Source organism: Furipterus horrens, unplaced genomic scaffold (assembly GCF_987537825.1).
Source record: "Furipterus horrens unplaced genomic scaffold, mFurHor1.1.pri manual_scaffold_13, whole genome shotgun sequence".
Classification (NCBI taxonomy): Eukaryota; Metazoa; Chordata; class Mammalia; order Chiroptera; family Furipteridae; genus Furipterus; species Furipterus horrens.
The window spans coordinates 39,994,701-40,013,613 of record NW_028327183.1 but is presented as its reverse complement, the minus strand read 5'-3'; the positions used below and the strand labels follow the sequence as shown (position 1 = coordinate 40,013,613).

At 47.3% G+C, this 18,913-nt stretch overlaps 2 protein-coding genes across 4 annotated transcripts; one reads left to right on the top strand and one right to left on the bottom strand.

Annotated features, from left to right (window-relative positions):
- Positions 1-6,465: 6,465 nt before the first annotated feature.
- On the bottom strand, positions 6,466-11,336 carry LOC149994657 (uncharacterized). Of its 3 annotated transcripts, none has more exons than XM_090259980.1 (4): positions 11,297-11,336; positions 8,143-8,303; positions 7,972-8,016; positions 6,466-7,254 (listed from the first exon to the last, which is right to left on the bottom strand). In XM_090259980.1, exons 2-4 carry the CDS (start codon positions 8,251-8,253, stop codon positions 7,000-7,002), a joined length of 411 nt encoding a protein of 136 aa, XP_090116106.1. In that variant the 5' UTR covers positions 8,254-8,303; positions 11,297-11,336; the 3' UTR covers positions 6,466-6,999. The 3 variants fall into 3 exon arrangements, with proteins under 3 accessions (XP_090116106.1, XP_090116104.1, XP_090116105.1); XM_090259978.1 differs by lacking the exon at positions 11,297-11,336 and adding an exon at positions 11,085-11,176; XM_090259979.1 differs by lacking the exon at positions 11,297-11,336 and adding an exon at positions 9,626-9,673.
- A 185-nt stretch (positions 11,337-11,521) lies between these two features.
- On the top strand, positions 11,522-14,766 carry RPS16 (ribosomal protein S16). Its single transcript, XM_090259977.1, has 5 exons — positions 11,522-11,606; positions 11,721-11,822; positions 14,172-14,268; positions 14,377-14,424; positions 14,564-14,766. The coding sequence occupies exons 1-5, from the start codon at positions 11,559-11,561 to the stop codon at positions 14,707-14,709; spliced, it is 441 nt and encodes a 146-aa protein (XP_090116103.1). The 5' UTR covers positions 11,522-11,558; the 3' UTR covers positions 14,710-14,766.
- Positions 14,767-18,913: the final 4,147 nt, after the last annotated feature.

The following is an 18,913-nucleotide window of genomic DNA, read 5'->3' as shown; positions in this document are numbered from 1 at the left end:
GGGATGCTTTAATGAACTTAATTAGGTCATATTTAAAAGGCTCTTATTTATAAAGAAATGTTTAAAGAATCACTCAAGCCTGTCAAATATGTGCCAAGAACAATCCTAAGACAGCAAGTCCCAACGGAAAAGGGTGTGCAATATAAAGGGATGTGTTCATTTGAGGACTGGCAGGTGGACTTCACATAAATGCCTAAAACCAGGGGGAATTTCAAATTTCTGTTGGTCTTTATGGATACCCCTTCTGGATGGGTAGAGGTGTAATCCACTAGAACTGAAAAGGCAACTGAGGTGGCAAGACTGTTACTTAAAGAAGTAAGTCCTAGGTTTGGACTTCCTCACAGCATTTAAAGTGACAATGGGCCATTGTTCATGTCAGAGATCTCCCAGAAAGTTGGACAAGCATTACAAATACCCTGGAAATTACATGCATCTTAGCGACCTCAATCTACGGGAAAGACTGAAAAAATGAAACATACAATGAAGAAAATGCTAGCAAAAATATGTCAGGAAATGCATTTACAATGGGACCAGGCACTCCCCATTGCTCTGCTTCAAATTAGGGTGGCACCCAGAAGTGAACTTAAATTGAGCCCCTTTGAAATAGTTTATGGAAGACCCCTCCAAATCACTGGTCTAGAAACAATTTGGAACATGAGGCAAGAATTAAGCAGTGTGTACAACATTTAGGGCAAACACTAAACATTTTGCACAAGTTTGCTCACTGCAGGTCTGTATATCCATCTGATGAGCCCCTGCACCTCTTTGGGCCAGTTGACTTGGTCTTACTGAAGATCTGGAAGACTCAAGGCCCTGAACAGCAGCTGGCAGAACAATGGACTGGTCCCTATGATGTTCTGTTGACAACACATTATTCCCTGAAGCTGTTTGGAATTAAGACCTGGTTCCACCACACAAAGGTAAAAAGGGCACCACCTAAGGAGGACACAGACTCTGCTGCTGTGGTTGATACTGAAAAGGAAAAGCTGCATCTGCACTCAGGAAGAGTTGAAGTTCCTCTTCTGGGGAAGGACAAAGAGACCTGACACAGGGTGACAATGTTTCTGTTACTTTATGCCTGTGCTTGTAAAGCTAGGGACTTTTAGTTGTCAGATAATGAATTTAAATATAGTCCTTCACAGTGTGGAAAAGAACAAGAATGGAAAGTATATTATGCTTAAATCTGAATGGGTAAATATATAGGAAGGTTGTGAAGGTTTTTAAACTTAAGAAAAGGAAACCTGAGCTACTTGTGTTCTAATTTTATGGGAATGTAATGTGCTTTAAATTTTACTGTTCTGAATTTTTCTCTGTTCCGTTCTTAAATTCTCTATCTGTTTTTGGCCAATGAGACCTAGAAAAGGTCATATGTAAACTGGTTTGGGAAAATGTCTTTGCCACTGGACCCAGGAAGGGTCATTCAGGGCTGATGAGCATTCCAGCCTGGGCGAGTGAGTGAGCATGCCTCTGCCAAGAAACTGGGACTGAAGGGGCATGTCTCTAGGAGGCCAGTGGACATACTGGTGAGAGAGAGCCTAACTCTGTCTGTGCTTCAAATTGCTGTTCTGTTTATGCTGTGAAAGGGAAATTGAAGTTTCCCAAGGAAAGTTAAAACTTCACAAGTAGGAAAGTGAAAAGAAAGTACAAGGCATGGAAATGCAATTTTCGTGAATATTCAAAGGACAAGGACTTCTCTTTGCACTATATTTTTCTCCCTACCTGCTCCCTCCAGAGTTTGGCATTCTGAAGAAGTAATGACATAAGGTTTCTTTGCATAAAATCAATAAGACCAGTTGCTTATGGTGGTTTTGTCCACCAAGACTTTGACTGTAATGTCATGCCTGAAGGAGGCATGCCTGGGCTCTGGTTGTTACCAGAAAGCCCTGAGGACCTGGGATTGACTTTTGAAGCTAGTGAAAGTCCCCTAGGAAAAAGGCCCAGTACCTTGGTTGGTTGTGTGGTTCGTGCCAGTCTTTCCAGGGAAGGAACAAAAGTTGCTTTCCCGAAAGATGGCTAAAAAGAACCTTATGGCACAACGGAAAACCTCAAGAACTTGACAGAAGGTGTGTGGCTCAGTTTCTGTGTCCTGAAGGGCAGACTAAAAAGTCAATCTAAAGGTTCCTTGTGTAAGTTCCAGCAAAGCAGACATAAAAGTCCTATGTAATCAATTGCTGCTCTTGTTGTGTTTATGCAAATGAACAGGAAAAATTAAAACTGGACCTAATGCAGTCCCTTTAATAACAATAAGGATGAACTTAAGGAGAAAAATTGTGATTCGATAAAAATCACAATGCTAAAAAAAGAAAAAAAAAATCACAATGCTTGGCTTCTGGCCAAGATGGAGACTTAGACTGACACTCTCTGTCTCCCTCCACAACTAAGAAGGAATACAACTATCTCAAAACCAAAAATAACCAGAAATTCCAGAAAATAAAACTGCATGGAAGTCCAACGTATGAAGTTATAAACCAGTGGTGCTAGTGCGGACGGGTAGGAGGGGTGAAACCGGGACGGAAAGGTTGGGCTGTGCTGTCTGTGGTAGCAGCGGGTATAGCGGCGGGACTGTGAGAAACGCCAGGGGAGCAATCCCGGCGGCAGTCGAGACCCGTCAGCTCGTGATTCTAATGCTGGGGAAGGCAGACCCCCATTGCCTCAGGCTGTGAGGCCCAGAGGGTGTGGGGACGGAGGAAGAGGCTCCTGGTCTCTCAGCGGAGAGTAACGGCAGGAATCCATCTTGGACCCCCGCCCCTACACAAAGCACCACAGTGTGGTGAAAAAGGTCACCGGGTTGTGACAAGTGCTCAGGGCACTGCACCCGATAGCATAGGAGGTGTGACAGCCCGCCCAAGAAGGAAAGATATACGAAAACGGTCAGAATGACAGGAATAATAATTGAAATACCAGTCATGAACCTAACCACAAAGCAGATAGAGGAATTAACTGATGAACAAATAGAAAAACTTTCTGAGGCTCAGTTCAGAGCTGTAGTCATAAGGCAGCTTACAGAATTAACAAAAGATATTGTACACGATGGTGAAGGAATGAAGGCTAGCCCTGCTGAGATGAACAAAAACACATACAAGACAAGTGGTGAGGAAACAAAAAGCAGAGATCAAATCAACAAATAGAAACACAGGAAAGGGACAAACAGTCGACTAGTGCAGAGAGAGGAAACAAAAAGTGAGGAAAGTGAGGAGAGGTTCAGGAACCTGTGGGACATCTATAAGTGGGCCAACATCCAAATCATAGGGGTGCCAGAAGGTGAAGAAGAAGAACTAGAAATTGAAAAATTATGTAAAAAGATAATGAAGCAGAACTTCCCTAACTTGGGGAAGGAAATAGACTTACAGGTCCAGGAAGCATAGAGAGTTCCAGAAAAACTGGACCCAGGGAGAACCACTCCAAGACACATTATAATCAAAATGTCAAAAAGTAAAGAGAGAATCTTAAAAGCAGCAAGAGAGAAGAAAAGAATTATGTACAAAGGGGTCCTAATAAGACTCTCAGCTTATTTCTCAAAGGAGACCCTGCAGGCAAGAAGGGACTGGCAAGAAATATTCAAAGTAATGAAAATAAAAAACCTACAGCCACAAATACTCTATCCAGCGAAACTGTCATTCAGAATAGAAGGGCATAGAAAGTGCTTCCAGGACAAAGTAAAACTGAAGGAGTTCATTAGATCCAAACCACTGTTATGTGAGATGTTAAAGGGACTGGTTTAGAAGGAGGAGGATCAAAACTATGAGCATTAAAATGAAAACTGTATCACAACAACCAAGAACAGAAGCTAGGGAATTGAAACAAAGGCAAACTAAGTAGGCAACGAGAGTGGAAAAAGAATTATAGGTATGGGGAATATATTGAGGGGAGCTCAGCTGAGAGGGGGAAGGGGGAAAAGGGAGGGAGATGATGCAAGAATTAAGCATGGTAGGAGGGAATGGAGTAGACAGGAAGAGGTTGAGAAGAACTATATGCACAACCAATGGACATGGACTAAAAGGGGGGACAACTGAAGGGAGGGGGGGCCACCGGGTGGAAGGGAGCAGAGGGAAAAGAAATTGGGACAAATGTAACAACATAATCAAGAAAACATTTTAAAAAATTGCAGTGCTCAGTGGTGGATTATAGACTAGTGCAGCTAAATGTTTTCAAAGTTTATTTTCATTTGGAAGTTGTTACTGGGTTTGTAACATCATCAAAGATGCTTAATTTCTAGGCAACAAGGATGTGTCAAATTACCATTATTAAATGTCATGTCAGCAAAGGCCTTGCAACTGGATGTTTTCCCAAAAAGATAGTCTCGCAGACTATCTTATGGCTTGCTGTGTAAATGAACCTGTGTTCTTCCTTCTGTTTTCATAGGGTGTAAGCCTATGACCTCATTACCAGAGTGATTGGTTACATATAAGCCTCACATAGGAGGCCCATCTGCATCACCACCTCCTGAGACCCAACGGTTGGACTGAACTAAGCGGTTGGGTGGGTGAAGTATGGGACAGTCTGTGGGCTTCACTTTAGAACTGGTTTTCTTTTCTGCTCTAATGGCTTGCACAGAAAGAGCCCAGAGGTCTGAAAGAGGGTATCCTAAAATATTCCCCTCAGCCCAAACTAAGTATAGTGGGCAAAAGCGCTTTGGACAGGTGTGACGTACATTGCACACCTTCCTCCAGAGAAGCCACTCCTTTACTAATGTGGAGCATTGAAGAATTCGTCCCTGCCTTTGTCATTTAGTGATTATGGTTTTAACTGTGTCTTCTAACCCTCTTGCCAAATCTGTTGCCCCCAGAATATAACAAGGATGCCAGCTTGTCCAGCAGTGCCAGCCCTTGGAAACCAAGGATGCCACTTTTGGGAGACAGGCAACTGACCTGGATTCTGCAAACTCCTTCCCTGTGCAGTGAAGGCCATGCTTGGCTCCACACCCCAACTCTATTAGGGGTCCCTGGACTCAAGGGTAGGTAGGACGGTGGCCGTGTCCAGCACGAAGCAGTTTCAGAAGATCATGAGACCTTTGCCCATTATCCTTTATAAGATTATAAAGGGTCCAAAGTCTAAAAGGAGGAAATTGTAAGGAGCGGGACCCTGAAATTCCCCACAGCCTATGGTTTTGGGGTGAGGGAAGGGGGTAGTGCAGCTTTTGAGGTACTTTGCATATCTAGGGCTGCTAGCTAGTTTCTTAGTTATGCAGATGGCTGTGGCTGCTGCCCGGCACTGGGCAGAGGGGAGGAACTTTGCCCATAGAGGTCACAGGACCGGAGCGAAATTTTCTGCGGGTGGCCACAACTGGTCACCATACCCACTGCGTCACAGGCCACAGTTAGGATTTAAACGAAAGGCAGCAGCCATTTTGGAGGAGAGCCATGCAGTTTGAGAGGATGTAGGGGGACCCCCACCAGCCCGCCAGGAAGTCTAGTGTATAAGAAGGTGCTGCGTGGTTCTGGATTAAGAGCTGGAGAACACCGCGACACAGGCAGATGCTCCTCCATCAAGCACGGATGAATGGGAGCTGCCGGGAATGCTGAGTTGTGAATTCCTGCTTTTCTGAAAAGTGGTACCTCAGACTGGTATATTCTGCAACTGGCCTGGTTTATCAAGTGGAGCCAGAACGCTTGTGGGCGTTCTAAAGGATGTGGGACAGAATGGCAGAATTCCGCCATCAATCTAAATCTAAATAAGCTTTAAATAAACAATTCCTTTCCTTTTCACCAAACTGTGGCATTGGGAGTTATGGTTTACTTGCGGCAGGCATCGAGTCCCTCATAACTGAACAGCCTGGGGTTCTGTTTCAGTTACAGGGGAATGTAGTGCTATTGGGCAGGCAGCAGGCTTCCAAGGCAGCTACCAGAGTGAGTATAACAGGTGGATCTCTCCATAAGCACTAACTCCCCAATCCAACAATCCCAAAACATTGGGGAGGGTCTGGGCACCCTATAGAAATGTTGCCCCTCCTATAAGCTTACTCCCTCTACACAGATCTTTAAAATAGGATTCCACATATAAAGGCTGTATTGACACTTTTGTAGAAAGACATTTACTCCAGGAAAGCAAGAGAACAGTCATTTTCTCCCCGTGGAAGTTTCTTCCCTGGTGCATCAGTGGTTCCCAACTCTCAATCCTGACAGCACATCAAAATACTTAAGATTAGAGAGAGAGAGATGCATGATAGCCCCAAAATAGAAACAACCAATGCCCATCAGGAGGAGCAGCAATAGTAATGAGCTACAGATACACCCCTGAATGAATTTCAAAAGCATTATGCTGAGTGAAAGAAGTGAGCACTAGGATATGCACAGTATGATTCCATTCATATGAAACTCTAGAGGAAGCAAAATTAATCTATGTAGACAGAAAGACAGATTACTCAGTGTCTAGGACTGGATGTGGAGATTAACTGCAAAGAGGCACGAGGGATCTCTGGAATGATGGAAATGTAGCTTCGTATTGTAAACATTTGTCAAAACAATGCACACTTAAAATGGGCACCTTTTACTGTATGTAAATTATACCTCAATAAAGTTGATTAAAAATATAGATGTTCAGTATCTATCAGAGACCAATTATCAAATTCTCTGGGCTGGGGCCTGGCCATCTGTATTACTTGAAAGTTCTCCAGGTGGTAATTATTTACAGCCAGGGATGTGAACCACAAGACTCTCCCTGTCCTCAAGAGAAGGGGATGAGTTTAAAAGACACCTGTGCAATGCTCTGCCCCTTCCTGGAAGAGGAGAGAGCAGGCAGTAACCAAAAAAGGGAGAACAGGGGTAGTTGGGGCCAATTGTCCAACCCCTTGTCCCAGTAGGTCATCAGTCATCAGACTTCAGATCTCACCATATTTTCCTCCTTCTCTCTTCTTCCCCTTGGCTCCTGGGGCTCCAGAGGTATCTCTGGCCTAGAAGGAGAAGGCTTAGGGTTTGGGAGCTGGGGCTGGAGGCCAAGTGTCCTCTCCCTTTCTTCACCCAGCCTCTCCAGCAGTACCAGGGAGTCTGCGTCCTGCAAGGCTCATGCTGAGGGCAGGGGCTGAGCACAAGTTTTCTGTAATAACTCCAAGAGTTTGGCCAGGAAGAGAGAAACAGGTCTCTGGGAATGTTCTTCACAGGGCGGACAAGGACCCTGGGCTGTCACCCACAGCCGGGACCCCAGGGCATCCAGCAGGCGCTGTAGTCGGAACACAGCAGTCCCTATGGATGGGCCTTCCTCAAACCCAAGTACAGACAGCTCAAGTCGGAAGCAGCCTAGAATCTCAGCAGGACACACCTGTGGGGACAGAGTGATTTGGTGTCTATTGGCAAGGGCCTGATCTCAAATCCCCATCCCCAAGGTTTCTGACTTGTGGCCTGGGACAAGTCTGTTCACCTCTTTGGGTGTCAGTTTCCTCGTTTGTAAAACGGAGCTCTGCATAATCCCTATCTTGAGGGCTGGCACTAGCCTGTACTGTACCTGTGTAAGTTAGAAAACGACATTCTTCCTTAAAACAATTCTAAGTGCTCTTTTGTTCAACAACAACAAAAAAAAAAAAAAAAAAGAAAGAAAGAAAGATACTTTACTGCCATCTGCTGGAAATTGATGAATATATCCAGGATGTGACTACTGTCCTAGGTATGTGGGATCCTTGTCCAGTATATAACCTTCATATCCATACTCAGTGGCCCTGTCTACCTCATAGGATCAGTGTAAAAAGTAAATAAGCTAATATACTTAAAGCATTGAGACAGGTATCTGGCACAGAGCAAGCACTATTTACCAGTGGCTATAACTGTCATCATCATTTGCTGTTATTATGTGCCAGTCACCTTTTCTAGGTTTCAGAGACAGCAGTGAACAAAATAACATTTGCCAGGGCTGGGGGCTGGGTGAGGGACTGGACAGCAGACACCAGCCCCACTGCCTCCTGCCCTTAACATTCATGTCCTCCAAGCCTAGTGAATTCTCCTGAAACTCCCAACTTCACTAAGGAGCTAATGAAATACTCACCGAGAGATCATCTGGGGTGTAGAGAGTGCCATCATTTTTGTTTCCCTACAATTTGGGGGTATGAAGGAGAATCAGATATTGGAGGGGGGAGAGCCTGACCTTCCTCAAAGATACCCCCCACCCCACCCCCTCCTTGCCCTTGTCTGATGGCTATCCACTCCCTCTCCTCACCAGCATCTTCATGATGGCAACCAGGAAGTAGAAAGGCTCCTGAGGGCAGAGGGGTGGTCTTGGGCCCCCCGAAGGCCTTACCAGCAGGAGGATGCTCCAGAGAGGCCACATGGGCACCCTGCCCACCCCCAGGCTTTCTTGGATCCCAGTGGCCCAGGGTCCTGGAAGCAAGAGGTACAGAGAGAGGGAGAAGGTTGAAAGACTGGATCTCCCATCTGAGATGCAAGATACTGCATTCTTTGAAGCATTTTATTAGGTGGGATTTATACTCTATTTTCCTCTTTTTTCAGACACTACTTGCACTTTCTCCTGAATACCATAAACCTATATACTTATATATATAACAGAGAAGGAAAACTCTGACTCCAAAAAACCTCCGCTGCCTTGCGGCATACCTCTTCAGGGGAAAGGCTAAGGGAGTAAACCCCGACAGAAAATCCGGAGCCGGAGTCCCTAAGGCGGTTTGACGTTGTAGTCAACACCGGCAACTCCTGCGGCGCACCTGAAGCCAAGTTGTATCGACTCCGTCTTTCCCTTGGACCCTTCAGCTGCGAAGAGAGGGGGGGTCTGCTGCATGGGCAACAGCAGACCCTCCATATCACCCTGCCCAGGCTCTGTAGCTTCAGCTTCACTGGAGAGGACACTCCAGCGTCATCGTAAGATGTCGATTCAACACGGGAGGAGACAGATACCGTGTCACTCCCGAGTCGGACAGCACAGCCATTCTCGGCGGTGCAGATAGACTCTTAAGAAGCTACACCATCGTCTCTCGAGACGGACGGCTGCCGACGAGATATACTTATATATTTTAAATAAAATAAATGACTGGAGGGGGTGAAGGGAACTGCCCAATTCCCTCCCTGTCTAGCTCCATTCAATCCATAGATACTCAGGGAATGTTCTCCAAGAGACAGGGAGGACCTAAGTCAGGAGGCTTACTGACACCATGCCCCTCCCCTACTCCTTCCCAGCCCCTAACCCCCCCACCCCGTGGCCAAGGAAGCTAGAAGACTTGGCAAGGGTGTGAAGATCAGCCTGGAGACACCTGAAGCCTTCCCCACCCCACAAACAGATCCAATAAGGTAGTACAGAGTGTGGGGAGTGTGACCTGTCTTCTCACTGGAAAACATTGTGCCAGGCCTTATCAGTGTCTGCAGGTGCATAATTGGGGTCTTTGCTCTCCTTTCTCCTTCTGGTCTCAAGTATATTGGAATCGCCATGCCTGCCTGTACCTGTCTGTCTCTTTTTCTGAGGGTTGGCCTCTCTGCCTCTGAATCTCCATTGCTTGTGTTTCCTGGGTCCATCTCTGACTGACCCGGTGTTTCTCCTTTCTCCTCCTCTTTTCCATTGGCCCCTTGTTTGTCTTTCTCCTCCATGTGTTCTTATCTCTCTCTCTTGTGCTGTGTTATCTTGTCTGTGTTCCCTCCAGGTCAGGCTGTGTGTATTCCCTTCTTCCCTCCCCCTTCCCCTTTCCCTCTCTCACCCTTCTGGAGCTCAGCTCTGGCTGGAGGATCCTCCCTCTGGCTCAGACCCGCCCACCAACCTATGCCCCCACTTCAGGCCTCCACGCACAAGGTGAGTCACCACAAGCCTTTGAACCTTGGACCCCAGACCTAGTGTTGCTAGAGAAACTGAGGCAACTTTAGGCTCCCTGCAGCCCTGAGAGAGGAGCATCCTGAGTGGGGGGTGGGATGGGACAAGAGAGGTAACTCAATCCTGAGGTTGCTCAGATGGAATGGGGGGATACTGATGACAGAGAATTCTGTGGAGAGGGGTCTGGAGAGAAAGTGATTTGCGGGAGAGATTGAAGAGATGATTTAGGGGATACAGCAGGGATTCTAGAGTAGGGAATGGGAGGAGGAGGATTCTGGAGGAAAGGTCTCTAGGGAGTGGAGGATTCTAGGAGAGGCAAATTCCAAGAAAGGTAGTTGCTGGAAAGAGGAGGCTCTGAAGGGAAAGGAATTCTTAGGAATGGTAGATTTTGAGGGAGAGGGCTTTGAAAGGAAGCTTTTGTGAAAGAGGATTCTATGGGGGGTGGTTCTGGAGGAGAGGAAGATTCAGAAGGAAGTGGGTGCTAGGGGTAATGGGTCCTGAGGAGAGGAGGATTCTTTTTTTTTTTCTTTTAAAGATTTTATTTTACTTTTAGAGAGAGGGGAAGGGAGGGAAGAAGAGAGGGAGAGAAACATCAAGGTGTGCAAGAGATGCATTGATTGATTGCCTCTCACGCACCCCCAACTGGGTACATGGCCTGCAACCCAGGCAGGTGCCCTGACCGGGAATCGAACCGGCAACCTTTCGGTTCGCAGGCTGGCACTCAATCCACTGAGTCACACCAGCCAGGGCTGCTGCCTTCTTTTTTTCTTCCTTCCCCCTTTCTTTTTCCTTTTTAAGATTTAATCTTTAAGGGAATGGTTGGGGGGGTAGAAGATTCTTGAGTGGAGGGAGCTTCAGGGAAATGATCGGAGGTGAGGGATCCCAAGAGGCAGATTTGAGAGTGGACTTCTGAGAGAACGATTCTAGGAAGAGGAGACTTTAAAAGGAAGGAAATTCTGGTGAAAGATTGTGCAGGAGGGGACTCTAAGAGGAAGAGGACTCTGGGAGAGGACGCTCAAAAAAGGTGGGCTCTAGGGGATAGGAGGACTCCGAATCCTAAATCCAGGAATCCTGCTTAACTTCTTGCTGTCGGTTCTGGAGGGAAGATTCTGGTGGAGCAGGCTTTGGGGAGGTGAGAATCTAGAGGGGAGAAAGACAGCAGGTGGTGAGGCGTTAAGAAGGGTCTCTTTAGAAGGGGTTAAGAATCGATTTTAGTGGGGTGTAGGGAAGGGGGCGAAGGGAGATTATTAAAGGACCGGAATGCAGCCCTGGCTGGTGTGATTCAATGGATTGAGCACCAGCCTGTGAACTAAAAGGTCACCGATTGAATTCACAATCAAGGCACATACCTGGGTTGCGGGCTCGGTCCCCAGCTGGGGCATGTGAGAGGCAGCCAACCCATGTTTCTCTAGCCCATTGATGTTTCTCTCTTTCTCCCTCTCTCTCCCTCTCTCTGAAAAATCAGTAAATAAAATCTTAAAAAAAAAAAGAGCCGGAATGCAAATGAAACTGGTTGTGACCAATGAGAGCTGAAGATACTAAGAAGGCGCGTACTCCTCACCTTTCCTTGTCAGCCCCTTTCCACTCTCAGTCCCCGCCCCCTTGCCCTCCCAGGTCCCACCCACTGCTCTCGGATCCACCTCCTGCCGCCAATCCGAAGGCCTGGCCCCTGGCTACCACACAAGCCGTAAAGCTCCTTGTCGCGACGCAACACTCAAAGCGCCTGCGCAGACCCTGTAAAGCCGCCGAGGTGGTGTCGCGTTTTCCTTTTCCGGTGTAGGCGCCGCGCGGTGAGGATCTCTGGCGTACGCCCTCCCGCAAATATGCCATCCAAGGGTCCTCTGCAGTCCGTGCAAGTCTTCGGACGCAAGGTGAGCCGGGAGCTGGATGGGAGGGGCCGGGGGAAGCCGGGGGTCTGGGGTCCACATGGGAGCCAGAGCCCTGAACTCACGTGGCCTCGGCCTCTTCACCCTTGCTTTCCGCAGAAGACGGCCACAGCGGTGGCGCACTGCAAACGGGGCAACGGCCTCATCAAGGTGAACGGGCGGCCCCTAGAGATGATCGAGCCCCGCACGCTGCAATACAAGGTGCTGGGAGTGAATATGGGGGTGGGTTGAGTGTAGGACTCTGGATCAGGGATGTTGAAATAAGCAGGTTACTGGAGTTTGTTGATCTTCGAAGCCGAGGGGTCTCGTATTAACAATGGAATGTTTAGAAGCTCAGTTGGGGTTAGGGTCAGAAAAATAGGGTATTTGGCGATGGAAGTTGGTTTTGGGGGTACAGAAGGTGTGATAAAAGCTTTAGGTGAGCGTGAAAACGTGGATGTTCAGAGGGGCAGGATGGTGGGAGGTAAAAGGACGTAAAGAGTATATGTGGTGATGGAAGGAAACTTGCTTTGGGGTAGTGAACACAATTCGATGTACAGATGATGTATTATAGAATTGTATACCTGAATGTATGTAATTTTATTTACCAATGTCACCCCGATAAATTCAACTTAAAAACGTGGATGTTGAAGATTAAGAGGGTGCTTTGAAAGTTTGGAAGCCATTCAGTTGATAAGAGCATTACAAGAGTTTTTGCAGCCTGATTACTTGGGGAATATGTGTTGTGTTTACAACTTGTAATTTTCCACTCTTCCAGACATTGTAGGTTCTCAATAATTTTTAAAAGAATGGGAACGCAATTTAGGTTTGTTTGCTTGGCTGTGAGGGGCTTCCTTTCCTTCCTGTTTGAGCCTCAGTTTCTTTGGCTCAGAATGGAAAGAGATTAGAGTCTGATTTCTCTTTCTACTAGCTGTGTTACTTGAAGCAGATAACTTCTCGTCCTTGTGTAAAATGGAGACAATTTCTTCCTTGAAGGGCTGTTGTGAGGATAAATTAGAATCTCCTATGAAGTCTGTTCCTTTTCTTTTTTTTAAGAAAGTAAATAAATGTCATTAAATTTTTTTTTCTTTATTGATTTTAGGGGAGGGGGAGAGACATCGATTTGATGTTCCACTTACTTATGCATTCATTGGTTGAGTCTTATATATGCCCTGATTAGGAATGGAGCCCACAACCCTGGTGTATCAGGACAGTGCTCTAACCAACTGAGCTACCTGGCCAAAGCAAGTCTTATTACTTTTATTTTTGTTAATAATTTATTTGTTTGCTTGTTTGTTTTTAGAGAGAGGGGAAAGGAGAAAGAGAGGGAGAGAAACATCACTGTGGTTGCCTCTCATTTGCGTCCCCAACTGGGGACCTGACGTGCAACCTAGTCATGTGCCTTGACTGGGAATCGAACCAGCAACACTTGGTTCACAGGCCAACGCTCAATCCACTGAGCCATAGCAGCCAGGGCTAAGTCTATTACTTTTAAATGTAAAGAATAACATCTACATTTCAGGATTAGTTAGAATTTATAATAAGGTAGGGTCTGAGATCCTTGGTATAGCAGACATTGAGTATTGTGGCTTACTCTTTAAAAAAAAGGTTTTTTAATTTAATTTTAGAGAGAGCAGAAGGGAGAGAGAGAAACATAGATTTGGTTGCCTCTTGCATGCCCCTGATGGAACCCGTGGTCTGCAACCCAGGCATGTGCCCTGACTTGGAATCAAACCTGCGACCATTTGGCTGGCCAGGGCTCTTACTGAGTCTCAGTTTATTTGAAGGCTTTGTATGCGCAGTCTGTGAGTGCTGGAGACACAGCAGTGACCCAGGTGGCCCAAGGCCCTGCCTCCACAGAGCTCCCAGTCTACTAGAGGAGACAGAATGGATCCAGTACCAGGCACTGCTCCAGAATAGTCAGGGCTAGGATGAGAGAGGCCAGGCAAGGCTTCTGCCATCTGGGTGGAAGGGTCAGGGCAGACTTTGGGTGGTGGTGGTGGTGGTGGTGGTGGTGGTGGTGGTGGTGGTGGTGGTGGTGGTGGTGGAGGACCTGTGAGCTGAGGGTTAAAGTTGGCAAAACAAGTGTCCAGGCACACGCAAAAGGCCTATAGTTGGCGAGGTGAGAGCATGGCTCAGGTTATAGTGGTTGTAATTTCTCTGGAAATCCACAAGGCTCAAAGGGAGGATGGAGAGCCCAGGTGGGGAACCCAGAAAGAGCACTTGACACAGCCCAGAAGTGCCTTTCACTGTTAGAGGCAGCTTTGGGTCTGCAAAGTTTCCTTGCTGTTGAGATAAAAGTGCCAGGAGTCTTAAGAACCCGTCTTGAGATGAGGAATTTGAGGTGCAGGGAGAGACCTCAGCTTAGGTTGCCTTGAATAGTCTCATCTGCAAATCCTCCCTGCTCCTCGCTGTGTAGAGGGCCTTGTAGTGACAGCCCAGCCTCTTCCACTAGTACTTTGAGGCCGATGGTGGCTGAAGCTACTAGGAGAGAGATGAGAAGGGTACTCAGTAAGGTAACTCAGCTGCCCAGACTGTGACCTAAAATCCTACTGTGCCCCTTTTCCTTAGCTACTGGAACCTGTTCTGCTTCTGGGGAAAGAGCGATTTGCTGGCGTGGACATCCGAGTCCGCGTAAAGGGTGGTGGCCATGTGGCCCAGATTTATGGTGAGTCCCAGGAACTGGACACATGGGTGGGAGGTGGCTCTGAGAACAAGGCCCTACTTTTGACCTTCACAAAACTGATATGCCCCTTTTTGTGTGTTTTCTTCACAGCAATCCGTCAGTCCATCTCCAAAGCCCTGGTTGCCTATTACCAGAAATGTGAGTGAGAATGGGTCCTTCCCAACGGCATGGGAAATAGGGGGCAAATCAAGGACCAGCTCTGGCATCCATTTAGCTTCACAGAGTAGATGTGCGTTTCTGTAGTTACCTAAATCTTTACCCCATTTCTCATTGCCAGATGTGGATGAGGCTTCCAAGAAGGAGATCAAAGACATCCTCATCCAGTATGACCGGACCCTGCTGGTAGCTGATCCCCGTCGCTGCGAATCCAAGAAGTTCGGAGGTCCTGGCGCCCGTGCTCGCTACCAGAAATCCTACCGATAAGCCCATCAGGGTTCACCTTTATAATAAAGAATGGTCGTGGGTTTTAAGGTTGTCTTATTTTTTGCTGTGGGTCTTTGGCATCAAGCTGACTGCCAGTCTGGATTTTAAATACTCCCTGAAGTCCCCACTCTGGGGTTAGTGTGGATGGGTGGGAAGACAGGTGGTAGCAGACCTGGTCTCTCCCTGCACCTCTGGTGGAGTTCAGTCTGCCAGCACAGCCAAATGGGGGTGGTTCTGGGCCACGGGTTGTGTGATGTGTCTGTGAGTTTTAATGTTCTTCAGTTCGTTGCTGCTGTTTAAATTAAAGGCGGGGGAAACGTATATTATCTTTAATACAAAGAAAGGAAAAACTGGGGGGAGACTGAAGTCGGCAACTAAGGGCCATAAATCCCATGGGGTGGTGGTGGTGAATTCCCCTTGACTGGCTTCATCCAGGGTATCGACACCACCTTCTGGGAAAAGGCTCCTCATGGCCTCCTTAAAGCAAGTCCAGCTATGCTCAATGTAGTAAGCTTCCTAATGGGGCTCAGAACATGGCCCTGAGGATGTAAATGCTGTGCCTGCCGTGTAATAAAAGTGAACATGTAAGTGGGCTCTCAGTTGCTACCATTGGGCTACAACAGGTGATAGAACATTTCTATTGTCCAAGAAAATTATGTGTGGTGGCACATGTATAGATACAGTTAGTAGTACTTCTGGGACCTTCAGAGAAGGAAAACTCTTGATTCCAAAAAACCTCCGCTGCCTTGCGGCATACCTCTTCAGGGGAAAGGCTAAGGGAGTAAACCCCGACAGAAAATCCGGAGCCGGAGTCCCTAAGGCGGTTTGACGTTGTAGTCAACACCGGCAACTCCTGCGGCGCACCTGAAGCCAAGCTGTATCGACTCCGTCTTTCCCTTGGATCCTTCAGCTGCGAAGAGAGGGGGGGTCTGCTGCATGGGCAACAGCAGACCCTCCATATCACCCTGCCCAGGCTCTGTAGCTTCATCGCAAGATGTCGATTCAACACGGGAGGAGACAGATACCGTGTCACTCCCGAGTCGGACTGCACAGCCATTCTCGGCGGTGCAGATAGACTCTTAAGAAGCTACACCATCGTCTCTCGAGACGGACGGCTGCCGACCGACTTCTGGGACCACCCACAAATACCAAGATACAGGGATGTGCAAGTCCCTTAGTTAGCCCTCCATATCCAATGCGGAATATCACATGGCGGAGGTCAAAACCTGCAGATAAGGGGCCAATTTTGTAGGGAAGCAAAATGTTACTTGTGGAATCAGTTGCCTTTAGTGTCCGTCCCCCCCCCCCCCCCCCCCTTTATAGGAAGCTAGTGAGTTCCATTGCTCTGGGAAGGGTATCTGTTTCCATACCAGTCTTCGCAGCCAACCTGGGCATTCCAGACCTGCCAGGTGAGGTCCCACTGCATTCTCCCTGCTGGCAGAACGTGTGGCATCTTACCACACTAGAATGTGGACTGAGGGGTGAAATTACACAAAAGTTTTTAACGGAAGGAACTTGAGATTTACTGTCCAATTGCCCTATTTGTATCTGCCCTGCCCAGCACAGCCATGTGTGGCTGCCAGGCTGGGCTGCACAGATGAGAACACTTTCCTTGGGAGTCCTACTGGGTAGCACTGATACATAGGGAAATCGCACAGCTAAAGTCATGCAACACCTGGGGATGGGGGTGTGTTCTGTAAAATGAGTTGGTAGGTGATTTTGTTACTGAATACAGAGTGCGCTTGATCCAAACCTAAATGGTATATAACTTACTCTGCACCAGCCTATTGAAGCTATGTAGAGAAGGAAAAATAACTTTCCCTCTATCCTTCTGGGTTCTTGGCTGGCACATCCCTGCAATAAAATAACAAAAAAAAAAAAAAAAAAAATGTGTGTATCCAGGAAAACTGAGTCACTCACTCATATGGCTGAAGCCCCTAAAATACCTTATTCAGTTGAAGACAAAATATGAGGGTTGTGGGTTAGGGGAAATTACCAGAAAAGCACAGTAACCAAGGGTAAGGTTGTTAACAGTACTAAGGCCCTGTCTCCTGTATTGAGTTCATCCTGCTCTTCCTGGTACAATGCAGGAGACCCCTTACAAATTGAGAACTGCCTTAAAAATAAATGTCTTGCAAAAACTAACTTCTATTTGGTTTTCAGAGCTTCTCCCATGCCTGCTGTTTCTTAAAATTAATCAGCCTAAAACGTTATGCCAAATAGGTATATTTTGAAGTGACAACTTCTGTTCCCTTACAGCCCCTAGGCTATAAACCTGCAGGGACAGTAGTACTGTATTGAATACTGTAGGCGATTGTAACACAGTGGTAAGTATCTGAGGAATGTGTTGCACTGTGTTAAGGGGCTACCTCAAGCAACAGGAATTTTTCAGCTCCATTATAATCTTATGGGGTCACCAACTTACGTTCAGTCTGCCGTTCACAGAAACCCTGCTATGCAGGGCATGATTGTCAAGTTCTTGGAGGTGGAGAGTGGGATAATTGAGCACCAATTAGGTTCTAGGCAAAGGGTTGTTGGGTGTATCTTCACAATACTGTATCTCGGAGGTTGGTGGCAGGCAAGGCGTCTTATTAGAGGATGAGAAAATGCGCCTAGGGCAAAGTAAAATGCAGCTCACCAAAGTTTTGCATGGGAACTGGAGTTAATTTAGGTTGACTGGCACTAACCTTACCCTCCCAAAGAGGGCAGCAGCCAACCACCCTTCCCTTTTTTAGCCTGATTTTGTTGCAGCTCTAAAAAGACGACTTAAAACAGGCAGGCTGCAAACCAACAAGTTACTCCTCGGAAGGCTTTGGAGCTGGGGTATGAAACAGGTAGGTCTGCAGGCAGGAAAAATGGAATTCAGGAGTAGACACCAGTTGGGGCTAAGGCCAGCCTCGTACCCCTGGTTTTCACACAAGATCCAGAAACATGCTCGCCCCCCAACCCCGCACCACACACACACACACACTCTCTCTCTCTGAGACTTCTGGCTGCTTCTCGGAGGCACAGCTGGGATGCATCTGGAGGAGCTAGGGCACTTGCCTCTCCTTCCTTGCTCCAGGCTTTGGAGTAGACGGCCCCTTCCTCCCTGACGCCTCCTCAAATACCGGGAATTCCGGCGCCGCTGGGAGCCCAAGTCAGGCTGGGAACTTTCCTTCAGCTGGGAATGTGCAGCTGGGGTGGAGGAGGGGAGGGCCGGCCTTGAGGCTGCAGTGAAGCAGGCTTGGGCCCCGGCGTAGGGCATGCTAACCACTCAAACTCAACAGAAGCCAGCAGCTAACATTTATTGAGCCAGGCCTTGTCCTGGCTGCCTTATCACCTAAGGCTCTTGGAGAACCAGGCCATGCCTCAAGCGGGCAGGGAAGTGCTCCTTGTGCTCTCAGTGGGCAAGAACAGTGCCTGGCACATGATTGGCACTTAACAAGAGTACAGGCTGGGGCTGGGCTGCAAGGATGGAGTCCCAGTTCTGCCCCTTCCTGTGTGACTGGGCAAACCCCTAATCCAATCCGTACCTCAGTTTCCTCATCTCTAAAGTGGGGATTAAAATCCTCACTTGCCTTGTGGGGCTGTTGTGAGGACTTGAATGAGTTCATATGACGTGACCAATGCCCAAGGCATGCCTTCACCACCAATAAATCACAGCTTTTTTTGCTATTAGTTGTTTGCTCCAAACTTCAGATTCCTAAGGTTCCTGCCCTGGAAGTTGATTCCATAAACTGGGACTAGATGCTCGGGCATCTGGGATTTGAACAATGTACAGTGAGTCAGAGGCTCAAACAGTTTGGAACTGAAGATACCCTGAGACTTTACTATGATCTTACAATACCAGTACTTTTGTCCTCATTGTACGTGAGAAAACCTAGGCTCAGAATGTTACACAAGTAACTAAATTGGGACTTGAACTTAGCCATTACACTGTGGTGCCTCAGAGGATTCTGGGGAAGGTTAAATAAGGTGATGAGCTAAAGCACAATTGACTGTGTTCAATGAAAGGTAATATTACCAAAGAAACTGATTAAGTTGTGCTTCTTACTGGGCATGCCACAGCTGGGAGGGAACAGAAAGACCCTAATATAAAAGCCTTTGTCTCTATGACCTGAATTTTTCTTAGGGGGAGGGTGGCACATCTTGAGACACTGTAAAGGTCTCAAACTAGACAAGGGGGTAAAGGGATCCGAATATGTGTGAGTGAGCACAAGAA

What these genes read in the sequence shown, in the direction of transcription:
- LOC149994657 (XM_090259980.1), bottom strand. Translation starts at nt 8,253, where the DNA reads ATGTGGCCTCTCTGGAGCATCCTCCTGCTGGTAAGGCCTTCGGGGGGC. An exon ending in TTGCCATCATGAAGATGCTG is followed by an intron (nt 8,017 to 8,142) that starts GTGAGGAGAGGG and finishes CCCAAATTGTAG; the next exon opens with GGAAACAAAAATGATGGCAC. An exon ending in ACACCCCAGATGATCTCTCG is followed by an intron (nt 7,255 to 7,971) that starts GTGAGTATTTCA and finishes CTGTCCCCACAG; the next exon opens with GTGTGTCCTGCTGAGATTCT.
- RPS16 (XM_090259977.1), top strand. Translation starts at nt 11,559, where the DNA reads ATGCCATCCAAGGGTCCTCTGCAGTCCGTGCAAGTCTTCGGACGCAAG. An exon ending in TGCAAGTCTTCGGACGCAAG is followed by an intron (nt 11,607 to 11,720) that starts GTGAGCCGGGAG and finishes TGCTTTCCGCAG; the next exon opens with AAGACGGCCACAGCGGTGGC. An exon ending in CCCGCACGCTGCAATACAAG is followed by an intron (nt 11,823 to 14,171) that starts GTGCTGGGAGTG and finishes CCTTTTCCTTAG; the next exon opens with CTACTGGAACCTGTTCTGCT.